Source organism: Vombatus ursinus, unplaced genomic scaffold (genome assembly GCF_900497805.2).
Source record: "Vombatus ursinus unplaced genomic scaffold, bare-nosed wombat genome assembly UNPS02014941.1, whole genome shotgun sequence".
In the NCBI taxonomy this organism is placed as follows: domain Eukaryota; kingdom Metazoa; phylum Chordata; class Mammalia; order Diprotodontia; family Vombatidae; genus Vombatus; species Vombatus ursinus.
Window position 1 is genome coordinate 9,747,185 of NW_020954719.1, and position 25,431 is coordinate 9,772,615.

At 43.8% G+C, this 25,431-nt stretch overlaps 2 protein-coding genes across 2 annotated transcripts in view; both read left to right on the forward strand.

Annotated features, from left to right (window-relative positions):
• On the forward strand, positions 1-25,337 carry ANKRD33 (ankyrin repeat domain 33). Its single transcript, XM_027844324.1, has 6 exons — positions 1-105; positions 586-715; positions 3,578-3,694; positions 5,025-5,701; positions 24,779-24,839; positions 24,955-25,337. Exons 2-6 carry the CDS (start codon positions 595-597, stop codon positions 25,335-25,337), a joined length of 1,359 nt encoding a protein of 452 aa, XP_027700125.1. The 5' UTR covers positions 1-105; positions 586-594.
• The window catches only part of ACVRL1 (activin A receptor like type 1), a 26,393-nt gene continuing 25,927 nt past the window's right edge, over positions 24,966-25,431 (forward strand). Inside the window, exon 1 of the mRNA XM_027844365.1 lies at positions 24,966-25,351. The gene's annotated coding sequence lies outside the window, so the exon portion shown is untranslated. The remainder of the gene's footprint in view (positions 25,352-25,431) is intronic.

Here is a 25,431-nt window from a genome sequence, read left to right on the forward strand (position 1 = left end):
CCCCTCTACTGGGCCTGTGCCTGTAATGATCCTACCAAACTCCAAGCCACCCTCGATCTGGGAGTCAGCCCTGAAGAGGCCGCCCAGGTGGACAGAAATGGGAGGGTGAGGAAACCAGCTCTCCCTACCTCAATCCTGGCCCAGGAACAAGAGGAGTTGGACAGAAATAATACAGGGGCAATCAATAGGAGGCCAGTCCCATAAACCGCTCCACCCCTACCTCTAGAGGCTGGAGAGGCTAGCTCTCCCAAGGGGACCCAGGAGAATGAAAGGAGGCTGGGGTTAGGGAGGATGGTTTCTCTGCTTTGGCCCCCTAGGAAGCTAATCTAGGGCATGGGGGTGGAACAGAGCCCTAAGAGGAATAAGGCAACAGATTAAGCTGAGGGGACCCCTCTCAGGGACCAGGACAAAGACAGGGGCAGATGTACAGAGTCAGGGGCTACTAAGGGGGTGAGGATACTGCATGTGCTGGTTTGGCTGGGACTAAAGGCATAAGAGGAGGCTAAGGGCATCCTGGGAAGGCATCCAGGGGTGGGAGCTCTGGGAAAGAGTGAGAAGCTCTGCTGAGTTGTGCTCTTTCCTTAGACAGGCCTCATGGTCGCCTGCTACAAGGGCTTTGACAGTATCGTGGTCTTGCTCAGTCACTGCCCCTTCCTTGATGTCAATCATCAGGACAAAGAAGGAAACACAGCCCTCATGCTGGCTGCCCAGGCAGGTGGGAGAGCAAGGGGTGGAGGAGGGAGGGAAGGCAGAAGGGAATGCAGGAGGGAGGGTGAGAATGCAGGAGGGTGTGACTGAAGAGGGATTAGATTTAGAGTCGGGAGATGAGGGTTCAAACCCAGGCTCTGACACTTATTTACTATGTGACCAAGAAAGAGCCCTATAACTTCTCTATCTCTAAATTTCCTCAACTATAAAATGGGACTACTAATACTCGCTCCCTGCCTCATTCAGTTTAATTCTACTAGATAGGGTGCCCCCAAAATCAGTTGGAGCTATCAAAGCTTAAAACTGCATTAAGACTTTTGGGACATCCTGTATTTGATGATAATATAGTAGAACAATAATAACAATAGCTAACATTTATATAATGCTTACTATGTGCTAAACACTTTGCACTTATTATCTCTTGATCCTCACAACAACCTTGGGAGGTAGATACTTTTATTGTCCTTATTTTACACTTGAAGAAACTGAGGCAAACTGAGATTAAATGACTTGCCCAGGTAAGTGTCTAAAGCTGGATTTGAACTCGGGTCTGCCTGACTCCAGGCCACATACTCTATCCACTGAACCACCTAGGTCCCACTTTCTGCAGGAAGCTTTTCCTGATTCCTCTTAATTCTCATACCTTCCTTTTGTTAATTATTTCCTCTTTATCCTGTATAGTTATTTACATGTTGTCTACTTCGTTATATCATGACTATATTATATTATATTATTATATGGTACATGTATTACGTGAGGGCAACAACTGCCTTTTTGCCTTTTTTTTTGGTATCCTCAGGGCTTCGCCTGCCCCATAATAGACACTTAATAAATATTTAATAAATATATTTTATAATAAATATTTATTGACTATTAACTTTATAGGTGATAAGGATTCAGGGACAAAAAAAGAAGGAAATAATTCCTGACTTCAAGGAACTTACTGAGATATACTACATATAACGCTGTGTGTGTGTGTGTGTGTATATATATATATATATATTATATATGTATGTATGTATATAGTCACAGACATGTATATCATGTAGGATGGGTATAAGGGGATCTTTTCCATATGTGGGAGTTGTAGTTGTTTTTTTATTGTCTGTCTGAAAGGCAGCATAACAGATGGACAGAGGGCTGACCTTGTAGTCAGAAAGACCTAGGGTATATTCTTCTTATAACGCCTAATAGATGTGTGACTGACCATAAACAAGTCACTTAACTTTTTAAGCTTCTCTCTAAAACAACATATTCCAGATGAGTTGTAAAACTGCATTACCGGAAGGCATTTTTCCACTGGGCGTTGGCCCCACAGGCCAGATCCCTGTTGCAGCACCCAGTGGTGTGTCTACAATATAACAATATAATCTACAATATAATATCTACAATCTATCTTCCCCCAGGCCTCCAGGCCCTCCCTATCCTCAGTTTTCCCCCTCACTTCTACACTTAGTCATTACCCTGAGTGCTTAGGGAGTCTAAAATACTCTTTGCTGAGACCTCCAAATAACTTCACACCCAAAATATAGAACATTCCCAGCCTGGGATCATCCTCTTCACACACCCGGTCTCCTTGTAACCCAGGCTCACAGCCCGGCCCGTGCCAGCCAAACTCTTTCCTCTTTCTCCCATTCACATTCAGAACACTCTGTAACAGCAATGACTCACTTAATCTAAGGTTTTAGGGCAGGTGTAGATTATCCTTTTCATCTCACAAAATAGGAAAATTTTGCTCTGAGAGGAGAAAATAATTTGCCAAGGTGTCAATGTCGCTGAAATGAGGTCTCCTAGATCATTGATTTAGTGCTCAGAGAGAGCTTAGAGGGAATCTCATCCAATCCTTCATTTGAGAAATCAGGAAGCTGAGGCTCTGAGAAAAGCTCCAGTCCCTTGTCCAGGTTTTGGTGTCAGAGAAGGATCAGCAGAGGAAACTGAGGCTCGGAAGGGTTAGTGGGCCGCAGTCACACAGGTACCAAGTGACAGAGCTGATATTTGAATCCAAGGACTCTGAGGAGGCATTGTGACAGAATGGAAAGAACAATGAAACTCGAATCAAAGCACCTGTGTTTGAACCCCAGGCTGCACTTAATAATTGTGTGACCTTGGGCAGGTAATTTTCCTCCTCAGGGCATCAGTTTCCTCATCTGTGAAATGAAAGAGGGTGTGAACGACATAACCTTAGAGGTCTTTTCTAACTCTAATAATTTTCATGTCCTAGACCCCTCTGGCAATCTAGTGAAGTTTATGAACCTTTGCTCAGAATAATGCTTTTAAATGCGTAAAACAAGATACATGTGATTACAAAGGAACCTAATTATATTGAAATAAAGTTATTAAAGGTTTTTTTTTTTTGCTTTTTTGGTGAGGCAATTGGGGTTAAGTGACTTGCCCAGGGTCACACAGCTAGGAAGTATCAAGTGTCTGAGGCCGCATTTGAACTCAGGTCCTCCTAATTCCAAGGCCAGAGCTCTATCTACTGCGCCACCTAGCTGCCCCTAGAAATACATCTTGACTTTTTTTTTTTTTTTTTTGGTAAGGCAATTGGGGTTAAGTGACTTGCTATTAAAGTATTTTTAAGCCAAAATTCCAAACCCTGGATTACAAACCCTTCCTTTAATCCCATTACTCTTTCCAGTACCTATCCTTCGGACTGTCCCTAGAGGAAAGTTTTCCTTTGCTGGGAAGAGGGGATGGGAGCAGTAATTTGAAGGTTTCATTCTTCATCTTCTATATCTCTTAAGAACAGGAATCCAACCCTCTCCCTTTCCACTCTCCCTTGGTTCTTGGTATGTGGTCCCTGGAGGGTGCATGGGAGGGTTAGGATGCTAGAGAAGGCCCTGCCTGTTGTCTGACTGTGCCCCTCCAGGACATATCACCCTGGTGAACTACCTGCTGAACTACTACCCAGGCCTGGATCTGGATCGGAGAGACAGCCGAGGCCTGACAGCTCTGATGAAGGCTGCCGTGCAAGGCCGCTCAGACTGTGTGGCTGCCCTCCTCATGTCAGGTGGGTGGGGCTCCCTCTGATGGACTCAGCCACCTGTCTGTCCCTTCCAGGTCTGCCAGGCCAGAGGGTGGAGGGAGGTGCTCTGAGTCACCCAACGCCTTGGGAAGGGACAAACCCATTAGGATAGAGGCAGAGAAGCATGTCAACAAGGGGCAGCTCTAGATGCTACCACGGGGGGCTGGGGAGGAAGTGGAGCTCATGAAGCTGAGCTTGGAGATGAGGCTGTAGTCTTCGGAGGGCTTCCTGGTGGAGGGGGTTTTGTCCTCCACATTGACAGAGGGCTAAGATTTTGTGAGTGCCTGATAGAGAAATCGGACGGGCCCAATGGAGCAGCCAGGGTCCCAAAGAGGCTTGGAATCCCTTCTGAGAGGGGAGGAGGCCCCAGGGAGCCTCAGACAGGGCAACAGCAGCCAGGACCCAAAGAAGCATGGACTAGGATGCTGATGGTGAGAAACTGCAAGGCCGGCTTGCTGCTATGGATGTTTCCCCGGTAGGTGCTTCCCTCTTGTGGCCTCTGGCAGAAATATCAGCCCCATGCACACCATCTTCCTCCCTCCAAGGGAGAAAGTCTTGGGCCTGGTTTTGAGGGTAGGACCACAGAATCAGTTTAGAGTTGGCAGCGACTTTAGAGATCTTCTAGTGCAACATTCTTATTTCGAGGTTGTCTCCAAGCCCCCTCCCTAATTTGATCATGTAGGACCTCATGTTACTGACCCAGCGAGAGAGGGAAAAAGATAGGAAGAGAATAGGGCTGAAACCACATTGGGGTGTGAGGGAGCTTCAGCCAGTTGATTCCTATCTACAGGCTGCATTTCTGAGTCCTAAACTGTTCTGGAGAAGAGGTGGATGGCAGGGAGGAAGCCAGCACAAGGGGCAGGGGGCTTGAGGAATTCCCTCCAAGCCCACTCATCTCTGAAACCCTCCCAGTGCCGGCCTCTCAGGAGGGACGGCCTCTAACTACAGGAAGCCCCGCCCAATCTCATCCCTTCCCTGGCTGCGAGGGAAGGGATGGAATGGAGAGGGGTGTTCTCCTACTAAGAGATGGCCAGGGACACGATCATTCCGTCCAGGCCCCAGTCAGTTTTCTCACTTCCTCCCGGACCAGAGTTGGCGTGGGAGTAGAGGGTGGAGAGGGCACTGCTATAACAAGAGATGTTTTAGACTTGTTTCCTCCTATGCAAAGTAAAAGGGTTGGGGTAGATGAGCTCCCATTCCATGATCCTAACACCTCCCACTCCCTTCAGGCTTCTGAGGTCACACTCCACTCTTTTCCACTGTCAGAGAAGCCTTCCTCTCCTTTCCCCAGGTGCTGACCCGACAGCCGTGGACCCGGCTCGGGGCAAGACAGCTTTGGAATGGGCAGCCCTGACTGATAGCTTCGAAACCGTGGTAAGGATCCGTCAGCTGAGTCGGCATCCTCGAGTTGAGCAGCTGAGTAGGCACTATCAGCTCGAGTGGCCAGCCCTGGCTGGGCTTGTGGCCCAGGCCCAGACCAATCTCACGCCGTCCTTCCTCGAGAGACTGCAGAGTGCCTTCAGCCTTCCCTTCCCCCAGCCCCCCCAGGAGGGCGGTGTATTGGATCACCTGGTGAGAGTAACCACCAGTCTAGCCAGCCCCTTCATCATCACTGCTTGCCATACTCTATGCCCGGACCTCCCACCTGAACTGGGCATGCTTCGTCCTTCTGTGCCGGAGCTTCAGGGCACAGCACCTCTACAACCCCAAACCCCGAAGGTCTCCCAGCCTCCCTCCAGCCAACAGGTCCTAGTTCCGTATCAGAGGCCATCAGGGGTGTCGAGCCTGTGTCCAGATTGGCTGCTGGCCAAGAATCATAGCATCTCTAAGACACAGGTCCCCCAAATCCACCTCACCAAGGCTCGATCCCAATCCAGGCAGCAGAAGCAGTGTTCGACACCCACAGGACATCGAGGACTGGTACTCCCTTCCTGGCACTACCAGAAACTCAGGGAGGAAAGGAAGTTGGTAGAAGCAAGAGGCAAGAAGGGTCCATAAGGAAGACTTAAGAAATAGGCAGGGGTTTTAAAGAGTTGCCTATCCATAGCCCATCTTCCCTTCTCTCTATGTTCCTGATGTTCTTTCCCTTTCTCCAACTCTGCCCTTAGGAAAGGTCCTTTATACACCAACTGAAATGTAAATGGCTGTAAAGCCTAAAGTCCTGTTTCTGACTGGGTTTTCACCTTTTGCCAAGGATGAGATGCTAGTGGTAGGATTTCAAGGCCTCCAGGAAGTGTGTGGATGCATGTGTGTGTAGAATGTGGGCCAAGGAAAGTATTAACGTTGGCCCTTTCACGTCAGGGAAAGGGACGCTGGTAATAGTTGCTCTGTGGTGTGCCAACACCCTGGGCACTCTATGCGCACCTAATGATGGCGGTGGGAGGATCGTTAGAGTTTCTCCTTAAGGCTCTGAAATCACACCACTAGGTGGCCACCTAGCCCACCTCTGAATAAGGCCCTCCGAGTAAGAAGCATGGCCCTGGTCCAGATATTGGATCTCTTCTTTTGCCCCAAACTGACCCCAAAGCCGTACCTACCCCCACCCCCCAAACCAAGTGAGCAGAAAATCCTTTTGTCCCTTGCCCTCCCTCTGCCCTCCATCCATACCAAGATGGAGTCCAGACTTGGAGGGGGGACTTGTGTCAAAGTTCACAGGAGTTTGCCCCCTGGGCCCTGGGTAGTGGCAGAGGAGTGTGGCACTCCCCTGCCCCCCTCATAAACTCCCCACCCCGTCCAGCCCCACACACATTGAGGGGCTTTCAGCCCTTCTCTCCATTTGCATCCTATACCTGAAATCAGTTCCCAGAAGTCACCTCCCTCAGTCTCTCTCCTAGTTTTTCTACGATCCCATCCTTCCACCCACTCTCCTTCCTCCAAAAAGCCTTCTTTGATTCATCAGAAGAGTAAAAACAGCGTCCCCCCGCCATTTACCCATAAGAGGACCCCAGTCCATTTCCATTCCTTTTCCAGCTGCCCCTACTCCCCAGTAAGGTTCTTCCTTCTGCCTCAGTGCTCACAATGTCTTTCTGTCCATGGACTTAATGTTACTTTTCTGTCGTCAGTCCCTAACCTTTTCTGGATACTTACTACATATGGTAAGCACTCAGGGGGCAGGAACAATATCCGGAAAGAGCTTAACATGGAGACACAAGGTAGTGATACGATGTAACAATAGAGTGAGGAAGGCTGAAATTTTGTCCTTAAAGCCCAACACTCTTCTTTGTTTCCGTGGTAACAGGGGCTTAGGATGGCCCACTCTTATACTTAGCTTAACTGATACCTGCCCATACCCTGCTCATTCCAGTTTCTAAGATCACCAAGGGGTGTGTTCTGATATTTCCACTTGATTACAAAATCGTAACATCTCTCTTATTAGTTAATCAATTACCCTTGAGCCCAACACCCCAGTTTATTAAGAATTATTTATCTGATAAATTTGGGATACTTCTCCCAAAACTTGAGATCAGTTTTTGCTCATCTCTCTCTGTCTATCATCACCCCTCCTTCCCAACTGCCTAGGCTTAAATAAACATCAAGATTACTGGCTGTCCTACTTACATATGTTGTAATAAACAATAAAATGAAGACAATTATTTTTAATATTCCAACTGTGAGAAAGTCATCTTTAACCATCACTACAACTGCTGACTTTTTCATTCTGGAAACAGTCTTAGTTCAGTTTTCTCTGGATATTGATTAAAATTTCCTTCCCCAAAATTTTTATTTCTTTGCAAGGCAAGAGTTACTCTCAGTTGTCTCAGGAAATAAGTTCTCTGTGCAAAGGGGTAGATGTGGGAGACAGCATCTTGTACAAAGAACAGTAAGCAGGCCAGTGTGGGGAATAAAGTCAGTCAATAAACATTTATTAAGCTCCTACTATGTATCAGGCACTGTGCTGAGCATTGGAGAAGGGGATTGAAAAGGTAAGAAAGAGCCAGGTTGTAAAAGCTTAAAATGTCATACGGTGGAGTTTATATTTGGTTGTGTGGGTAGTAAGAAGCCCTTGGAGTTTATCAAGCAGTGGATGACAAACTCAGACCTGCATTTTAGGAAAATCATTTTGGCAGTTGAGAGAAGGACAAATTGAAGAAAAAAGAGAGGAGAGAGAGAGCGAGAGAGAGACAGAGACAGAGAGAGATAGACAGAGACAGACAGAGAGACAGAGAGAGACAGACAGAGACAGAGAGAGAGAGAGAGAAGAGGAGGGGGTGAGGAGAGAGAGGGGAGAGGAAGGGGGAGTAATTAGAAGGCAATTGCAATAGTCCAGGGGAGAAGTAATGAGAGTCTAAACTAGGGTGGTGGCTATGTGAGGAGAGAGAAGGGGACATTTATGAGAAAAGGTGTTAAAGTTAGAAATGATAAATTTTGGCAATAGGTTGGCTGTATGGGGAAAGGGGAAAGTGTGAGTGTGGGTGTCAAGGATGGCACCAAGGTTGTGGGTCTGAGTGACTGGGAGGATGGTGTTGCCCTTGATAGTAATAGGGAAGTCAAGAAGAGGGGGAGAGTTTGAAGGGAAAAGATGAGACACATTTGGGCACATTGAATATGATATCTTTGTAGGACATCCATTTCAACAAGTCCAAACGGCAGTTGGCAATGTAGGACTGGAGCTCAGGAAAGAAATCCAGGGCTGAATATCTTGATCTGAGAATCATCTGCCTAGAGATGGTAATTGCACCCATGGGAGTTGATGAAATCACGCCCCCTAGATAATATAGATGGCAAAGAGAAGAGAGCCCAAGACAGAGCCTTGGGGGACATCTGTGGTTTGTGGGCATGATCTAAATGAAAATCCAGAAAAAGACACAGAGAAGAATCTGGGTAAGAGAAGAAGCAAGAGAGAGCAGTCTCACTGAAACCTAGAGAGGAGAGTATATTCAAGAGAAAAAGGAGACCAATGGTGCATTGTACTGTGTTATAAAAATGCTTGTTTTGTTCACTGAATTGAAAATTAAAATAAATAATGTATTATATTAATAATATTAATATGCAATAAATAATATTTAATTAAATACAATAAATTTGTGGTGCAAAAAAGAATAATGTGAATGTAAAAAAAAGGATGAGGACTGAGAAAAGGGTGATGAAGATATTCGGTGATGAAGAGAGCACTGGTAACTTTGGAGAGGGAGGTTTGGATTGAATGATAAAGGTGGAAGCTATGGAGAATTAAGAAGAGAGGGAGAGGAAAGGAAGTGGATGCAACTAATAAAAATAACTTTCTTGAGGAATTTAGCCAAGAAGGAGAGCCATAGCATGATAGTTAGTGGGAATGGTCAGATCCAGTGAAAGTTTTTTAAGGATGGAGGAGACACAAATGTATTTATAGATAGCAGGGAAGGAACCGGTAGATAGAGAGAGCCTGGAAATTAGAGGGTGGTAGTAAGAGCCATCTTCTGGAGAAGACTGGAGGGGCGAGGATCAGGGGGACGTGTAGAGGGGTTGTCCTTGGTGAGGAGTAGGGCCATCTCCTCATGTGAGACAGAATGAGGGAGATGGTTGGGGGAGACGTCTGAGTGACATGAGATGAAGAGGAGGAGAGAAGAAGAGTATTGGTGAATTTTTGGAAAGAATGCTGAGTTTGAAATCAGAGGGTCTAGATTCAAAACCTGACTCTAACACTTACTGCTTGTATAATGTTGGGCAAAATTGCTTCTGGGTCTCAGTTTCCTCATCTGTGAAAGAAAGAGAGGGGACTAGATGGCTTCTAACATCTCTTCTAGCACTAAATCTTGGGATGACTCTGGAGAATAGGAATCTTGTGTCCTCTATCCAAATCCTGTCCTATCTCTCCTCCTCCTCCATGCAGCCTTCCAAGACTAGCTCACATTCAGTCCTGTTCCCCGACTTCTTTATTGCCCTGCATTGGCACCTCCGGAAGCTCCTCTCTCTCGCTCACCACTTAGTGGGTTGGACACTGCACCAGGGGTGGGGTTGCCTGACATGGGAAGGGGAGACCCTTACTTCTCTGCCCAGAAAACTCAGAGTAGCCTTTAGTCCTCTTCCCTTCCCCCGAAAACCTCAGCCTTTTCCTGATTTGCTCCCATCTTTCAGCACCATCTTATTAGACTCCTCCTGTTCCTACAGTTGGGAACTTGCAGACTCCCCTGGGTCACCCTTAGAGGGGGGAGGGATAGCAGGTAGTGATTCACCCATAGCTATGCTGGGGATTGCCAGGCCCAACCCTTTCTCCTTGGGGGCCGTGTTCCCAGAAATAATTGGAGGAAAGCAGCTCCAGTCTATCCTGCCTGCTGGGTTTGGAGATATAATAATAGTCTGCATTTACATAGTATTTTATTATGATTTATATACCATTCTGCAGTTTACAAAGCACTTTGCATTTATCATCGTATTTAACTCCCAGACAACCTTGTGAGGGTAGGTAGGGTAGGAATTGTTCCTATTTTATGGAGAGGGAAACTGAGGCTCAGAGCAATGACAATATGACATGGTGGAAATGATTTGGTTTTCCAATCTCTAAGCATCAGTTCTTTCATCTGTAAAAAGAAGAAGTTGTAAAGATAACCTCTAAGGTCTCCAACTCTAAAAATCCGTTGAGGTTAAATGACCTGTCCAGGGTCACAGCAGCTAGACATTAATTAAGTGGAGACAATCAAGGAGTGTAAATAGACATCTATACAAACAAGAAGGAGGAGGTATGGGGAAGTGGCTGACATTGGAATCTTGCTCTCATCTGAACTGGTCAAAAGAAGGAGAAATAAACACAGGTATAGAAACATATTTCATTTAACAGGGAAATAGGAGGGAACAGGGAGAAGGAGGAAATGGGGGGAGTAAGATTAAGGAAGGGGTTAGTCCTAAGCAGAACAAAAATACTTATTGCTCCTTTTGAGGTGGCAAAGAATAGGAACCTGAGGGAATGCCCATACATTGGAGAATGGAGGAACAAGTTATGGTATACAAATGTGATAGAATACAATATGCTATAAGAAATGATGGAGAGAGTTTCAGAGAAACCTGGGAAGATTTGTATGAACTGATGCAGAGTGAAGTGAACAGAACCAGGAGACCAATTTATACCCGCAACAAGATGGTAATGACAAATTAAAAGAATTAGGACCTCTCATCAGTGTAATTACTAACCAGAATTCCATAGGATTAATGATTAAATCTGCTACCTACCTCTTGACAAAGCGAAGGACTCCATGCAGAATGAGACAAATACTCTTTCAGTCATTGTCGATGTGGAAATTTATTTTGGTTGGCCATATATGTTTGTAATGGGTCTCATTTTTCTTTTGTTCTCAGTTGGAGGGAGGTTGTGGCAGAAGGGTAGGAGGTGAATTTTTGCTGATTGAAACAAATAAAATATTTTTTAAAGAAAGAAAATGAAGAATCCAAGATTGTATTGGTAAGTCTTTTTATTCAAAGCCCTTTTAATACTCAACTTAAACATTTTTTCTGTGTACATTAAATCTTCCCAAATATCTAATAGGATCATCCTTTCCCAGCATCTCTCCCATGATACTGATTGGCTTAGGGCCCACTAATGTCTGGGATTGGGGGGGAACATAGAAAGGAGACACATTTCATTCCTGTTCTGACTCTTTTTGATTAATGCTAACCTTGTGGAAGAAGGATGGATGGGACACTTGTCTGCCTTCCCCATTCCCCTTCCATACCAGACCAGAACAGGCTGGGGTAGGTGAAACTGGAGGTGCAAAGAATGCTGTCAGGTGTTGAGGAAGGCCTAAACTATAGGATCTTTTTTAATCCACCACCAGGTGTCCAAACTAGGAGATCCACATAAGGCTTTCCAGAATTGAATGGATCTGGGACCTTACTGATATGAGCTTCCATCCAGCTGTGGACCTGTCTAAGCCTCATCTTATGACTCTTATCCATATCCTCCTGTAACACACACACACACACACACACACACACACACACACACACACAAACACACACACACACACACACCACCCATTTGCTTTGGGACCTTTCTCCAGATCCCTTGACATTGCTTGGCCACCAAAGGGATGATGTAAACAGGAAGCTTCCTGGACCAGAAGTCAGGAGATTTGCTTTAGCATCTCAGCTGTGACATTTAGCAGCTGTTTGACTTTTACTTCTCATTTGTAAAATGAGGATAATAATACTAACTGATGATTTATATGCCCATGAAAGGCAAAATTATTAAATCCTAAGTTTGTAGAGTGTCCCCAATTATATCCTTGCTTTTCTTCTTTTAAAAAGAATGTTCCACTAATACCTTTTGTTTTCATGCCATAGTTACTTTTAGATGTAGCCTCCACATGCATTAACCATTGAGCCTTGTCTCAAATAAAAAAATAAAATAAATAAATAAAAATAAAAACAGCAAACAAAATTAAATGACCCAATGACTGAGTCTGGTAGCATATATGACATTCCACTCCCACCATTGGTCCTGCCATTTTCCAACTGATGGGTACCCACTTGATTATCAGGATTTTGTTTTTGTTTTGTTTTTTGCTACCATACAAAATGCAGCTGAGAATATTTGAAGTAATATATGGCAGCTACCTTATTTCACAGAGGAAGAAACTGAGCTCCAAAGAGGTATAGTGATTTAAATTTGGCACCAACTCAAACCTCTCTGGCAGCAACCTCTGAAGTACTGGGGGGTTTCCCAGGGCCCCATTTGATGCCCAATCTATCTCTCCCTTCTCTCAACTCTGGAGGTTTTCCATCCATTCTTTCCTATCCCCACCCCTCACCCACAAAAGCAAAACTTTTCTTGCCCTGAATTCCATCCCCTTGGGAGCAAGCTCTCTGTCAGGTAACAGCTAGCTAATCTAAGCAACTCATCTACAGGGGGTCCATGGGAAAGGGTTAAATCCCATGCCCACCCTCCCTCCCTTCTTATACTTTTTAAACTGCTCAAAAACTTGTATATTTTCTTAGGGACTTTTTGTAAATTGTACCCCATCTTTGATGTCTAACGCTAGAAAGTGACTAACAGCGGGACTTTCCATCTGACTGTGGTAGGAGGATGAGGAGAGGAAAAGATTTTGGAGGAAACGCCTTTCATTATTCATCAAACTCCACCTGAGGCTACCTACTATCATGGAAGGGATGCTGGATTTGACATCAGAAGGACCAAATTTAAATCAAATCCCAGCTCTGAGTGTGACTTTGAGCAAGTCATCTCTCTCTCTCTCTCTCTCTCTCTCCATCTTCTTCCCCTTTCACTCTCCCTGTCATTCTCTCTGTCTCTATCTTTATCTCTCTCCTCTCTTTGTCTCTCTCTTACACACACACACACACACACACACACACACACACACACACACACAATACACACACAGTCACTAATATAGGAAAAGACCTGCTGCCCTTTGCCTATGACTTCCTCTAGCAAAGTTATTTATTTTTAGCCTTCTCCTCCCTAGGCTGGACCTCCTCATTTTCCTTTTGATGCCCCACTTTATGTGGGAAGCATCAGCAGGGCTGAGGCTACCCATCATCTAGAAGGGCAGAAGTTTGCAGGGAGAGAAGCCCACCTAGTTGGTACCATCAACACCAGGACAGAGCAGAGGGAGGGGAACTAGGAGCACGTGGGGGTGAGAGAGGGGTGGTAATGGGAAGGGAGGGCCTGGCAGAGGGGTTGGTTTTGAATGGAATTTCCGCTCTGGCTGCAAACAAAGGCAGGTTCCTGTATCCAAGTGAGCAGTCTGGACCCCACCCACCTTAGCCTCAGAGGGACTGAGAGATGTCCTGTCTGCCTCCATTCCTGCTGCTGAGTGCCAAGGTCCTCTGATTTATTAATAACTGACATTTATATATTTAGGAACATTTATATATATATATATATATATGACATTTATATGTTTAGGGATTAAAAACATTTCGCCTACAATAGCCTGATGATGTAGGTAATACAAATACCCCAACCCCCATTTTACAGAAGTAAAAACTGAGGCTTAAGTGACTTTCCCAAGGTGCCAGCTGTGAAGGCCAGGAGGTTCAGTCCTCTGCCTACTTCACAGTGCTCCCTGGATACACTTCTCCTTACCTCCAGCTTTAATCATTTCTGTCTTCTCTACCCTCCTAAGATTTTCCTGCAAACCACTCTGTTCCTCACCTTTTCCCTCAGTCTCAGGGTGCCTGCTCTCCATTACTTCTCTCCAAGCTTCTTTTCCTTCTCCTACTCCTCTTGATAACCATTCCAGATTACTGAGGGTTCCTTTTGCCTCTCCACAGGGGGCATTGCAGGGGTTCCTACCGCTCCCTGAACCTGGCCCTAAGCCTAATCCATCACTTTGGCCTCAAACACCCCAATCCAAACATCATCCTTGTTATTCATTAAAGTGTCTGAATTCTTATCTCTCTCCAAAAGGCAAATCAATGCAAGTCCTCAGCACAGCCTTTGAGGTCCCTTTCCACAGTCCCATCCCCCCTCCCCAAACTCAACAATGAGATTTACCAATCCAATCTCGAATTCTTCACTTTCTTTTTAAAAAAATATTTTATTTGTTTCAATCAGCAAAAATTACCCTCCTGCCCTCATGTCCCAACCTCCCTTCAGCAAAAGAAAAATCAACCCATTATGAACATGTAACTTAAACAATAATATAGTTTAAACTTTAATAACAGTTTACAATAATACAGTACTTCATATACACTATTCTTTTGGTTCTTCACAGCAATACAAGATCAAAAACTCTATCATCTTTGACTTTTTCCTCTCCCTCAGGCTCCATAGTAATTCAATTCAACAAACATTTTTAAATTTAAAAATTGTTTTCAAATAATATGCATTTATTTTCTCTCCTTAGCCTCCCAAAATGAAAAACAAAACTCTTATAACAAATACACCTAGTTGAGCAAAACAAATTCCCACACTGACCATGACCAGGAATATATATCATTCTGAATCTTGAGTTCATCACTTCTCTATCAGGAGGTGGTTATCACTCTTGATCAATGATCTTCTGGAGTTGTGGATGGTCACTACATTGATCAGAGGTTTTAAATATTTCAAGATTGTTTTTTAAAAAACATTTATTAAGCACCTACTATGTGCTAAATTGTGCTAGGCACTAGAGATACAAAGATAAAAATGGAAAATCCCTTAAGAATATGTCATACCCTTTGACCCAACAATACCATTACCAGGTCTATATCCCAAAGAAAAAGAACCTATATGTACAAAAATATATAAAGCAGCTCTTTTTGTGGTGGCAAAGAATTGTAATTGAGGGGATGCCCATCAATTAGAGAATAGCTAAACAAGTTGTAGTATATGATTGTGATGGAATACTATGGTGCTATAAGAAATGACGAAGGGAGTGGTTTCAGAAAAACATGGGAAGGACCTATATGAACTGATGCAAAGTGAAATGAGCAGAACCAGGGAATCATTGTATAATGTAACAGCAATATTGTATGATGATCCACTGTGAAAGACTTAGCTCCTTTGATTGAGACAATGATCCAAGACAATTCCAAAGGACCTATGCTGAAAAATGCAATCCCTTTCCAGAGAGAGAGAGAGAAAGAGAGGGAGAACTGATGAGCTGTAAGTGCAAATTAAAGTAGAATTTTCTCACTTTATTTTTTTTGCTTTTTTAAAAAAAAATAACATGGCTAATATGGAAATATGTTTCACATGATTTCATATGTGTAATTAAAATTATATTGCTTGCCTTATCAGTGGATGGGGGAAAGACAGGAGGGAAGGAGAGAATTTGGAACTCAAAAAATTTTTTTGAAGAATGTTAAAAATAATATTTTTAAAAGAACATAAGTCAATACAAACTATCTACAAAGAAAAATGGAATTACTAGGGTGGGAGGAAAGTGCTAACAATTGAAGGAGATCAGAAAAGGCTTTGTGGAGGAGGAAGCACTAGAGCTGAGCCTAGAATGGAGCTAGAGATTACAATGGAGGATAGACCGAGCAAAGGCATTGAGATGGGACATGGAATCCTATGTATGTCAGTGTGGCTGGGATACAGGGTGTATTATAGAGGGAAAAGTGAAATCACTTTGAAAAGATGAGTTGGTGCCATCTTGGGTTTAAATATCAAATAGAAGAGTTTGTAGTTTATTCTAGAGAGAAACTGTAAGGAGCCACTGATGCTTTAAGAGTAGGATAGTGAGACAATAGGAACTATGCTTTAGGGATATCAGTTTGGCAGCTATTGGAAAGATAGATTGGTTAGTGGGGAAAGTGGAGTCAGAGAGTCTAATTAGGAAGCTACTGTAATAGCCCAAGTGAGGATGAGAACTAAGAGTGATAGCTACGTAAAGGGAGAGAAGGAGGCAAATGCAAAATGTATTGGGGAGATAGACTAGACAAGAAGTGTTAAAAGATTAGATATGGTAGCAAGGGAGGGTATGCTGTATGACTTGGTGTGATAATGTTCAGATGTTTTCTGTTGTGTCCAACTCTTGGTGACCTCATTTGGGGTTTTCTTGGCAAAGATACTGGAATGGTTTGCCATTTCCTTCTCCAGCTCATTTTACAGATGAGGAAATGGAGGCAAGCAGGGTTAAGAGACTTGGCCAGGGTCACATAGCTAGTAAGTGTCTGAGGCCAAATTTGAATTCAGGTCTTCCTGATTCCAGGCCCAGCACTCTAACCACTGTGCCACCTAGCTGCCTGACTAGTTGGTGAGTTCTGAGTTATTGGAAAGGTGGTGTGCCCTTGGTAGAAATTTAGAGAAAGAGAGTGAATTTAATTTTGGGCATACATAGTATGAGATACTTATGAGACATTCCATTATGTCTAGCAGACAGCTGGTGAGATCAAGAAAGAGATATGAGTTGGATATGTAGATCTGTAGGGTTAGGGTTAGGGTTAGTTTGTTAGTTAGAACTATTTGCATAGAGATGAATTAGGCCCATGGGAACCCATGAGATTACTAAGAAAGAACAGGGTCCAGGATAGAGACCTAGGGTACAACTACTCATAGTAAGTGGGATATGGATAAGGAGTGTTCGGACAGGTAAGAAAAGAACCCAAATAGAGAAGTAATATGAAAATCCAGCAAGAATGCAGAAGGGAGGATGAGGTGGCAGAGTTCAATGCTGCAGAGAGATCCCGTAGGAGGACTGAGAAAAGGCCATTGGATTTTACAATTGTACATGTATAAATATATAATTATATAATACAATACAACATCATTGGTAAGCTTGGAGGGAGCTGTTTTGGCCAAGTGAAAGGATCAGAAGTTAGATTTTAAAGGATTGAGGAGTGAATGGGAGGTGAGAAGGAGAAGCAGGAGTATAGACGTCTTTTTCTAGGATTTTGGCTGTGAAAGTCAGAAGATAATGTCTTTATATGTCCTTTATAGTTAATTTGAGCATTTATAATAGTCAAAATGACTTATTCACTCAAAGTCCTTCTTAAAATGATATTGTTGTTACTATACAGTGTTCTCTTGGATCTGCTCATTTTACTCTTCATTGTTTTATGCAAGTGTTTCCATGTTTTTCTAAGATCATTGAACTCATATTTCTTATAGCACAGTAGTATTCCATCACATTCATATACCACAACTTGTTTAATCATTCACCAATTGGAAGGGCATCCCTGCAATTTCCAGTTATTTGCCACCACAAAGAGAGTTGCTATAAAACATTTTAGAATATATAGGTTCTTTTCCTTTTTCCCTAATAATCACATGCAGAGAAAGAACTGATAAATAGAAATATGTATAAAATAATTTTACACATATATGTATGCATATATGCATACATACATATATATGTGTATATGCATTATATATGTGTATATGTACACACAAACATATATATATATATAAATATATGCGTATTTGTGTCTAATGGTAGCTATCTCTAGGTAGGAGGGAAGGGAAGAAAAAAAGGAAAAAGAAATTTACATAACATTATTAAATATTTAAAAAGAACAAGTTGTACACAATAGATTTGTAGTTTCATGTGTAATTATCTTTTTTATTATACTACCTTATGGAAATGCTTGTTTTATTCCATACGTTTAAAAAATTAATTAATTAAAAAAAGTCAGAAGAGAGGATGATAGTTTGAGGGGATAGCAAGGGTGAGTGATATTTTTTTTGAAGGATGTGGGAGATCTAGGTATGTTTGTAGGCAGCAAAGAGAGAGCAAAGATTGGAGACAGGGGTTATGATGGAAGATATCAACTCCTGGAGGACATCAATAAGTTTCTGAGTTCTGTCCATTTTACTTATACTCTTCCCTCCACTCACATGGCCACCCTCATCACCAATAGTCTCCTTACTGTTCTTTTTGCCTCCAGTCACCTACAATCCTACTAATCTTTCATCCAGGTACTGGCACAATCTTCCTTATTGATGGGTCAAACATCTTGCTCTTTGGCTTAAGAATACTTATTGGCTCCTTATTGACCATAAGATAGTGAGAGGCAACATGACGTAATGGAAAGAGGATGAGTTTTGGAGTCAGAAAACGTGGATTCAATTCTTATCTCCTATACTTTATTGTTATGACTTTGGATATGTCATTTCCCCAGAAACCCTGAGAGGTTTGAGTTGTCTCTTTTTCAATACTGTCTGCTTAAGCCCCCACTGGCTGTATTCTCTCATTGCTTAGGGCCAATGACTGGCACCCTAGCCATTGTACAGTGGTTAAATGGATAATATTTTGCAAAGGAATATTTACTTCAAAAGTGATATTTTATTTTAGCCTCCACAGCTAACAAGCCTCCTCTTTTCTTTTTTTACTTAATAGTACTTTATTTTTCCAGTTACATGTAAAGATAGTTTTCAACATTCTTTTTTGTAAGATTTTGAGTTCCAAATTTTTCTCCCTCCCTCCCCTCCTTCCCCAAGATGGCAAGTAATCTGATAAAGGTTGTACATGTACAATCATATTAAACATTTCTATATTAGTCATGTTGTGAAAGAAAAATCAGAACAAAAGGAAAAAAAACATGAGAAAGAAAAAACAAACAAAAAAAAACAACAAAAAGTTAAAATAGTATGCTTTGATCTGCATTCATAGTTCTTTCTCTGGATGTGGATAGCATTTTCCATCATCATATTTTGGAATTATCTTGGATCATTGTATTGCTGAGAAGAGCTAAATTTATCAAAGTTGGCCATCACACAATGTTGCCGTTACAGTATACAATGTTCTCCTGGTTTTGCTTGCGTCACTCAACATCGGTTCATTTAAGTCTTTCCAGGTTTTTCTGAAATCCACCTGCTCATCATTTCTCATAGAACAATAGTATTCCATTACATTCGTATACCACAACTTGTTCTTTTGTTGTTCATTTTCCAGTTGATGGGCATCCCCGAAATTTCCAATTCTTTGCTGCCACAAAAAGAGCTGCTATAAATATTTTTGTACATGTGGATCCTTTTTCTTTCTTTATGATCTCTTTGGGATATAGACCTAAGAATTAACCAGCTTCCTCTGAACCACATGTTTATCCAACTGGAACCAGTAAAGGTATTTCCACATATGATTCATAGTCTCTCTAAAATACCTCCATTCACATTATCATGATTCTTTCAGAAGCAGAAAGCAAGATCTCCACATCTCCATGGGGATGGTGCCATTAAATTGACTCTGCTCATGTTCCAGACTCTTATTATACTGGCATTTGAGGATCCTTACAATATGGCTTTAACCTACTTTCCAACATTATTTCACTACATTCCCTTTCACACACTCCGTTTTCTATGCAGACTAGATTACTAGCTATCACACCAATCTCCTTGAGGATGGGGATTATTTCATTTTGGTCTTTGTCTTCCAAGCATCCAACACATAGTAGATGTTCAATAAATGTTCACCTTATCTTGCCTAGAACCATAGTACACAGAACCCTGAGTCTAGAGTTAGGAAATTGTTGTTCAGTTGTGTCTGACTCTTCATGACTTCATTTGGGGTTTTCTTGGCCAAGATACTGGAGTGGTTTACCATTTCCTTCTCCAGCTTATTTTGTATATGAGGAAACTGAGGCAAACAGAATTAAGTGACTTATCCAGGATCACACAGCTAGTAAGTGTTTAAAACCAGATTTGAACTCAGAAAGACTCATCTTCCTGACTTCAGGCTGGGTGCTCTATCCACTGCACCACTTAAATGCCCTTAAAGTCAGGAAGACCTGAGTTCAAATCCAGCATCAAGTATTTACTAGCTGTGTGACCTTGGGTAAGTCACTTAACCTTTGCTTCAATTTCCTCAACTTTAAAATGGGGATAATATTAGCACCTATCCTTGGCACATAGTAGGAACTTAATAAATACTTGCTTCCTTCCTTCCACCAACACTTAGATCTCCTGACTTCAAATTCACTGCTCTTTTTACTACAACATGATTAAAGGGTCCAGCCCCACTGGTTAAAAACGAGAGGGGAAAAGAATAGGGGTAAATCTGGGAGGGATAAGGGAAGGCCCTGAGATAAATGCTGATGAACCACAACTTGGCACTTAAAGTGAGAGTGGTGTAGTGGGAAGAGAATCTGTGCTGTATTCCAGAGTCCTGAGTTCAAATCCCCAATATGTTAAATAGTCTGGAACTTGGGACAAGCCATTTATTCCCTCTGAGCCTGAGTTTCCTCATCTCTAAAATGAAGGAGGGGAAAGGGAAGGGTTGAACTTCTTAATCTCCAAGGTTTATCCCAGCTCTGTGTCTTAGAGTTCTCCAAATATCTTGTGCTCCTAGATCTGTTTATTTTATTATTTCCATTTCCTGTTATATATGTATCTGACTTTTGACTTTATGAGCTCTCCAGGGCTTGATATGGGGCAGGAGGACTGACCATCTTCCATATGGAAAGAGGGTAGAAGCTGCTGGTCACCTTTGATTTGGGGAAACTGACTTCTGCAGAGTTGTGTCTGGGCAGCCTAAGTGAAAGGGCATCCCATCAAGTGGGCATGGCTTGGGACCCCAGGGCCAAATCTAAGTAGGGAAAGGAAGCACCATGGTGCAGTAGAAAGAAGTCAGAAAATATAAGTGAATATAAGCTCCAATTATGGGTAAATCACTTCACATATCTGTAGAATGGGCATAATAATGCTATGCTTCTACATAGCTCAGAGGCTTCTACATAGCCATGGCTAAATTATGCTTTAGCTATACAAATTTGAATAATGATCCTTTATTAATCATTATAGGAGAGAATAGGCAACAAAAACAGGCTATATCCTTATTCATTAGTTCCAAAGAAGAACAGTGCTTATATATCCCAAGATGTAAACAGGAGTAGCTGAGAACAGAAGAGGAAGATGACTCATTGGCCCTTTGTCTGCCATCCCCTGCTGCAGGTCTACCAGTCCCTTCCTGAACTTCTAAGACCATTAACATCTCCATTCTCTGCCCTTCTCCACCCCTCCCCCCAATTCCAGTTCCTTAGACATCCTGTCAGCTGCAGAGAGAGAGAGAGACGCTGGGGCAACCAGGGGGTGCCAGCTTGTCTGAGATAGATGACATCTAACAGGATACTTCATCCATCCTTCTGCCTGGGACCTGGAACCTAAATCTTCCACATCGAAGTTTTTATTCTCAGTGATAAAGAATAGTCCTTCCTCATGTTTCAGATTCTCTCAGTCCCACTTTCCAGCTCCCTGCCCCCAACCTTTAGCTCTTTCCTCTTTGGTCCCAGCTTTGAGTCCCTCCCCTGGTCACTCCTCATGACCCCCCAAAGCCTCCATATCCCTCTGACATTGTGGGGCTTAGGATCAGATACAGGAATCTCACCTGGCCTAGGATAGAGATTCTCCCCTGCTCTAGGCTACAGCACTGCTTGGGAGGTCTGGGGCAATCACAAGGCAGATATCAGAGACTGACTACTAGTCAGTAAGATAATGGTATATAGCCCACTAGGGACCTCTCCCACAGGCCTTCTTGCTCTTGGTATCTGGCACCAAGGCTGTAAATTATTGCTTGGAGATCCTCAATGGACAGACTTGCTTTAAACTCTGTAAGTTTGTGGTTTTCTATTATTTTTCTATCTATTCCCAATTTTTCTGTTTATTTGAATAAACTTTGGGAAGATACTATTTTCTGAAGTCAGACCACCACATATGGGTGAGTAAGCTTTATAAGTGTCCCTGTGAGGTAAGGGAAAGAATAAGCATTTATTAAGCACCTACTATTTGCCAGGCAAGGGGCTGAGAGTTTAAAAATATAATCTCATTCAATAACGATGATGATGAAATATAAGCCTGAGCCTCTTTGGGTACTCACCTTTGGATCTCTGGATGTCCAGTGGGACACCACTCTGAGATGTCTCTTTGGAAGCCCCAAATCTTCATTTTCTTTTAATCTTTGCATATGTTTGCATATTATATTCCAGGGGTGGAGAACCTGCAGCCTTGAGGCCACATGTGGCCTTCTAGGTCCTTGGGTGTGGCCTTTTGACTGAGTCCAAACTTTACAGAACAAAGCCTTTTCCTAAGGGAATTTGTTCTGAGAAGTTTGGATTCAGTCAAAGGGCCATACTTGAGGACCTAGAGGGCCACATGTGGCCTCAAGGCCCACAGGTTCCACACCTCTGTTACATTCTGTAGAGTCCAACACCACGGTGATAAGGCTGGTCAAACCAAGTTAATTCAATTCATCTAAGAGCATTGTCAGATTAAGTCAATAAGCATTTACAGAGCATCTGCAATGTGTCAGGCAGTGTGCTAAGCTCTGGGAATACAGATGGAAGCAAAGAAGAAAGGAAAGAAGGAGGGAAGGAAGGAAGGAAAGAAAAAAGAAAGGGAGGGAGGGAGGGAGGAAGGATGGAAAGAAGGATGAAAGAAAGATAGCCCCTGCCTTCAAGGAGATTAAATTCTAATGGGGAAAAACATAACAGGAAGCTAGGAAAGGGAGTGTAAGAAGATATGAGAAAAAAGTTTGGAGTGTTAGGAGTGGAGCTTAAAGAGGAAGGGAGAAGTGAATATGACTGGCCTTGGGTCCTTTCTTAAAATGGAGGTTCTGGGAGGAACTGCCCAATCAGAGGAAAAGGCCACAGGGCCACAGGAATCTTCCAGGGTGAGAAGGTTTGCTAAAGCCTGGTGGAGAAAGAAGTCTAGACCATCAAAGCCTAAAGGAGCAGAATTAGAGTCAAAAGAATTGGGTTCACATCCTGACTGTTCCCTATTTACTCCTTGTAGAACTTTGGATGAGTTACTTTTCTGTGGGCCTCATCTGTAAGTTGAGGAGTTGTACAAGATGCTAGTTACTTGATTTTGATGACTCCTTCCAGTTCTGATAAATTGAGAAACCTCCTCTGAGTCAACACCCTGCATGACTGTGGATCATTGGCTCGTAGATTTAAAGCTGGACAGGGCCTCAGAGGTCATCTAGTTCCAACACCTCTTTTTATATATGGGGAAACAGCGGCCAAGAGAGGTTGAGAGACTTGTTCTCTGGGAGCTCACAATCTAGTTGAGGCGATTACAGAAAACAACCTATAATTAAGGGCCATGCTACTCTGGTTAAAAGCACTAGATGTTATTAGTGTTCAGAGGAGTGAGGGATTGGTGGGCCCTCCTCCACCCCCTGGCCATTGAGCCCCATCTTTGTTCCTCTTCCCTTCCTAATGCTAAGAGGACACAAGAAAATGTCCCATCTAATTAGGTCCACAAATTCAGAAGCATTTCTTTATCACCTTCCCCACTCTACTCTGCCTCCATCATGCTCCAAGTCTGGACTCAAAATGACAATCGTTCTCCCTCCCTACCCAAGATCCCACTTCTTCTGCCTCAGACATATATTTCCTGGGTTTTAAGATCCCACTTCCCGAGCTCCCTTAGCCCCCTGCTCCCCTGTCTCCTGTCTGGCCCAGTTGGGAAGTTCTTCTGCATATCTAATCTCAATATCTGCCTTTGGCCTGCTTCCTCCGTGGATATGGGGAACAGCTGGTCCCTCCGAGCAGTAAATCTTTGTAGACTTGGACACAGATTCTAATTCCTTTCCTCTTTCCTCAGAGGTCTGACTTTTAGCTCTTTCCCAATCGTGTGTCTCTCCTCTTATCCCAGGACTGAATAGAGGATTGCTAACTAGGTCAGCTGTGGCTGATTAAAATGGAGAGAAGAGAAGAGACTGAGTATCTTTCACTTCCTCATCTCTCATCCCAGCTCTGTCCTTCCCCTCCAGACCCCTGATCTACTCTTCTCCAGAGAGCCCTCCAGGATGAACCCTTCTTGGAAACTCTTCTTCCCCCTCTTTGCCCACCAGCTCCATTCGCCTTAGATGGTTAGCATTCTGTCCTTGCTTCTCTCTCCCTGTTGCTTCTTGCCTTAATTTTTCCACTTTGATTTTTTTTTTCTTAACCCTTACTATATCTCAAACAGGTTCTGGAAATTCATAGCCTTCACAACTGATAATAAAGTGTCAACAGAGGAAACGAAATCAATCATCAAATGAACTGAGATAAAGCAGAAACAACTCAATCCTCACAGCTGTTGCCTAGCCAGCTTGTGGTACCCTCTGATACCTAGACCTTTCTCCATCATTACAGAGGGATGGCCCAATCCCACCCCATTTGGGGAACTCCATTTATTTTTTCCCTTTATGTGTCCTTGTGCTCCTTTGATTAACCGCTTTCCCAGCAATGGTGGGGAGCAAGGAATAGGAAGAGTAGGTCCCAGGAGGCTCACTCTGGTTCCCCCCTTCTGACTCCCCCAAATATGGAACCTATGCCTTCCACCAGGTATATTTTGGCACAGACTTGAACAAACCCTTTCAACACCCTTGTGGCCTGAGGTGCTTTTTCCAGAATCTCTCACTCCCCCATTGCCCAGCCCCATCCCCAATCCTCTCACTGGGGTAGGAAGGATAGAGTAGGGGCTGCAGCCTTAAGGAGAGAGAATAGGATAGAATCGATTTTTTTAAGAGCGGAAAAAGAACATTGGAGATTAAGTACACCCCATTTTATTGGTTAGGACACCAAGGAACAGACAAGTGAGTTATTCTTTACACTGGGATGCTTCTCTTGAGTAGCAGGGGCTCTGGATCCTCACAACCTCACATGGAGCAGCTAGTCCTTTTGACTCAAGCACCCAAGGTGGGGGACCTACAATATCGCTCCCCCTGCGACCCCCCCCCCCCACTCCATCCCCATTCCCAGGCAAGGCCAGGGAGCTGGAGCCGGGGCTGGACTGGGCTTGAGGGAGCAGCGGATGTGGGAGGTTTGTGGAGGGGGTGCGGGGGAGACCGGAGGGAACTGTCAGCTGGCGAGGAAGAGAGGGGAGGCGGCCCCATAAACAGGGAGAGAGCACTCCATGTAAACGCGTTTGGCAATAGGAAACGGTATATTAGAGGGGAGGGAGTGGCGGAGCCGGGCCAGGCAGGAAGAAGCTGGAAGAAGCCACTTTACAGCTCCTGCCCCCTTCCCAGTCTTTTCCCGAGTGCCTGCTGGCCGAGCAAGCGGCCCCCGGGGCCTGGCGGGGCTGGAGAGAGAATCGAGAGCATCCCCACCCTATCCCCGGGCCCCCAAGGGCCCCAGGACCCCAGGACTCCAAGCAAGCGGCCGGCGACTCAGCATCCGCAGACCATATCCAGAGGAGGAGGAGGAGGTGGTGTCAGGGGCATGGGAGGAGGACAGGAGCTGGCCTGAGTCCACACCTCTCTCCGCGCCCCCCCCCCCTCCCCAGTCCAGGGCTGCTAGCCTTCGGGCCACAGCCTAGGGCAGAGCTAGGAGGTGAGTCGGGGTCAGCCCTGGGGGAAAGGGGAGGGGGAAGAGGTCTCTGATTTCCAGGCGTGAAGCCCATATTATGATTC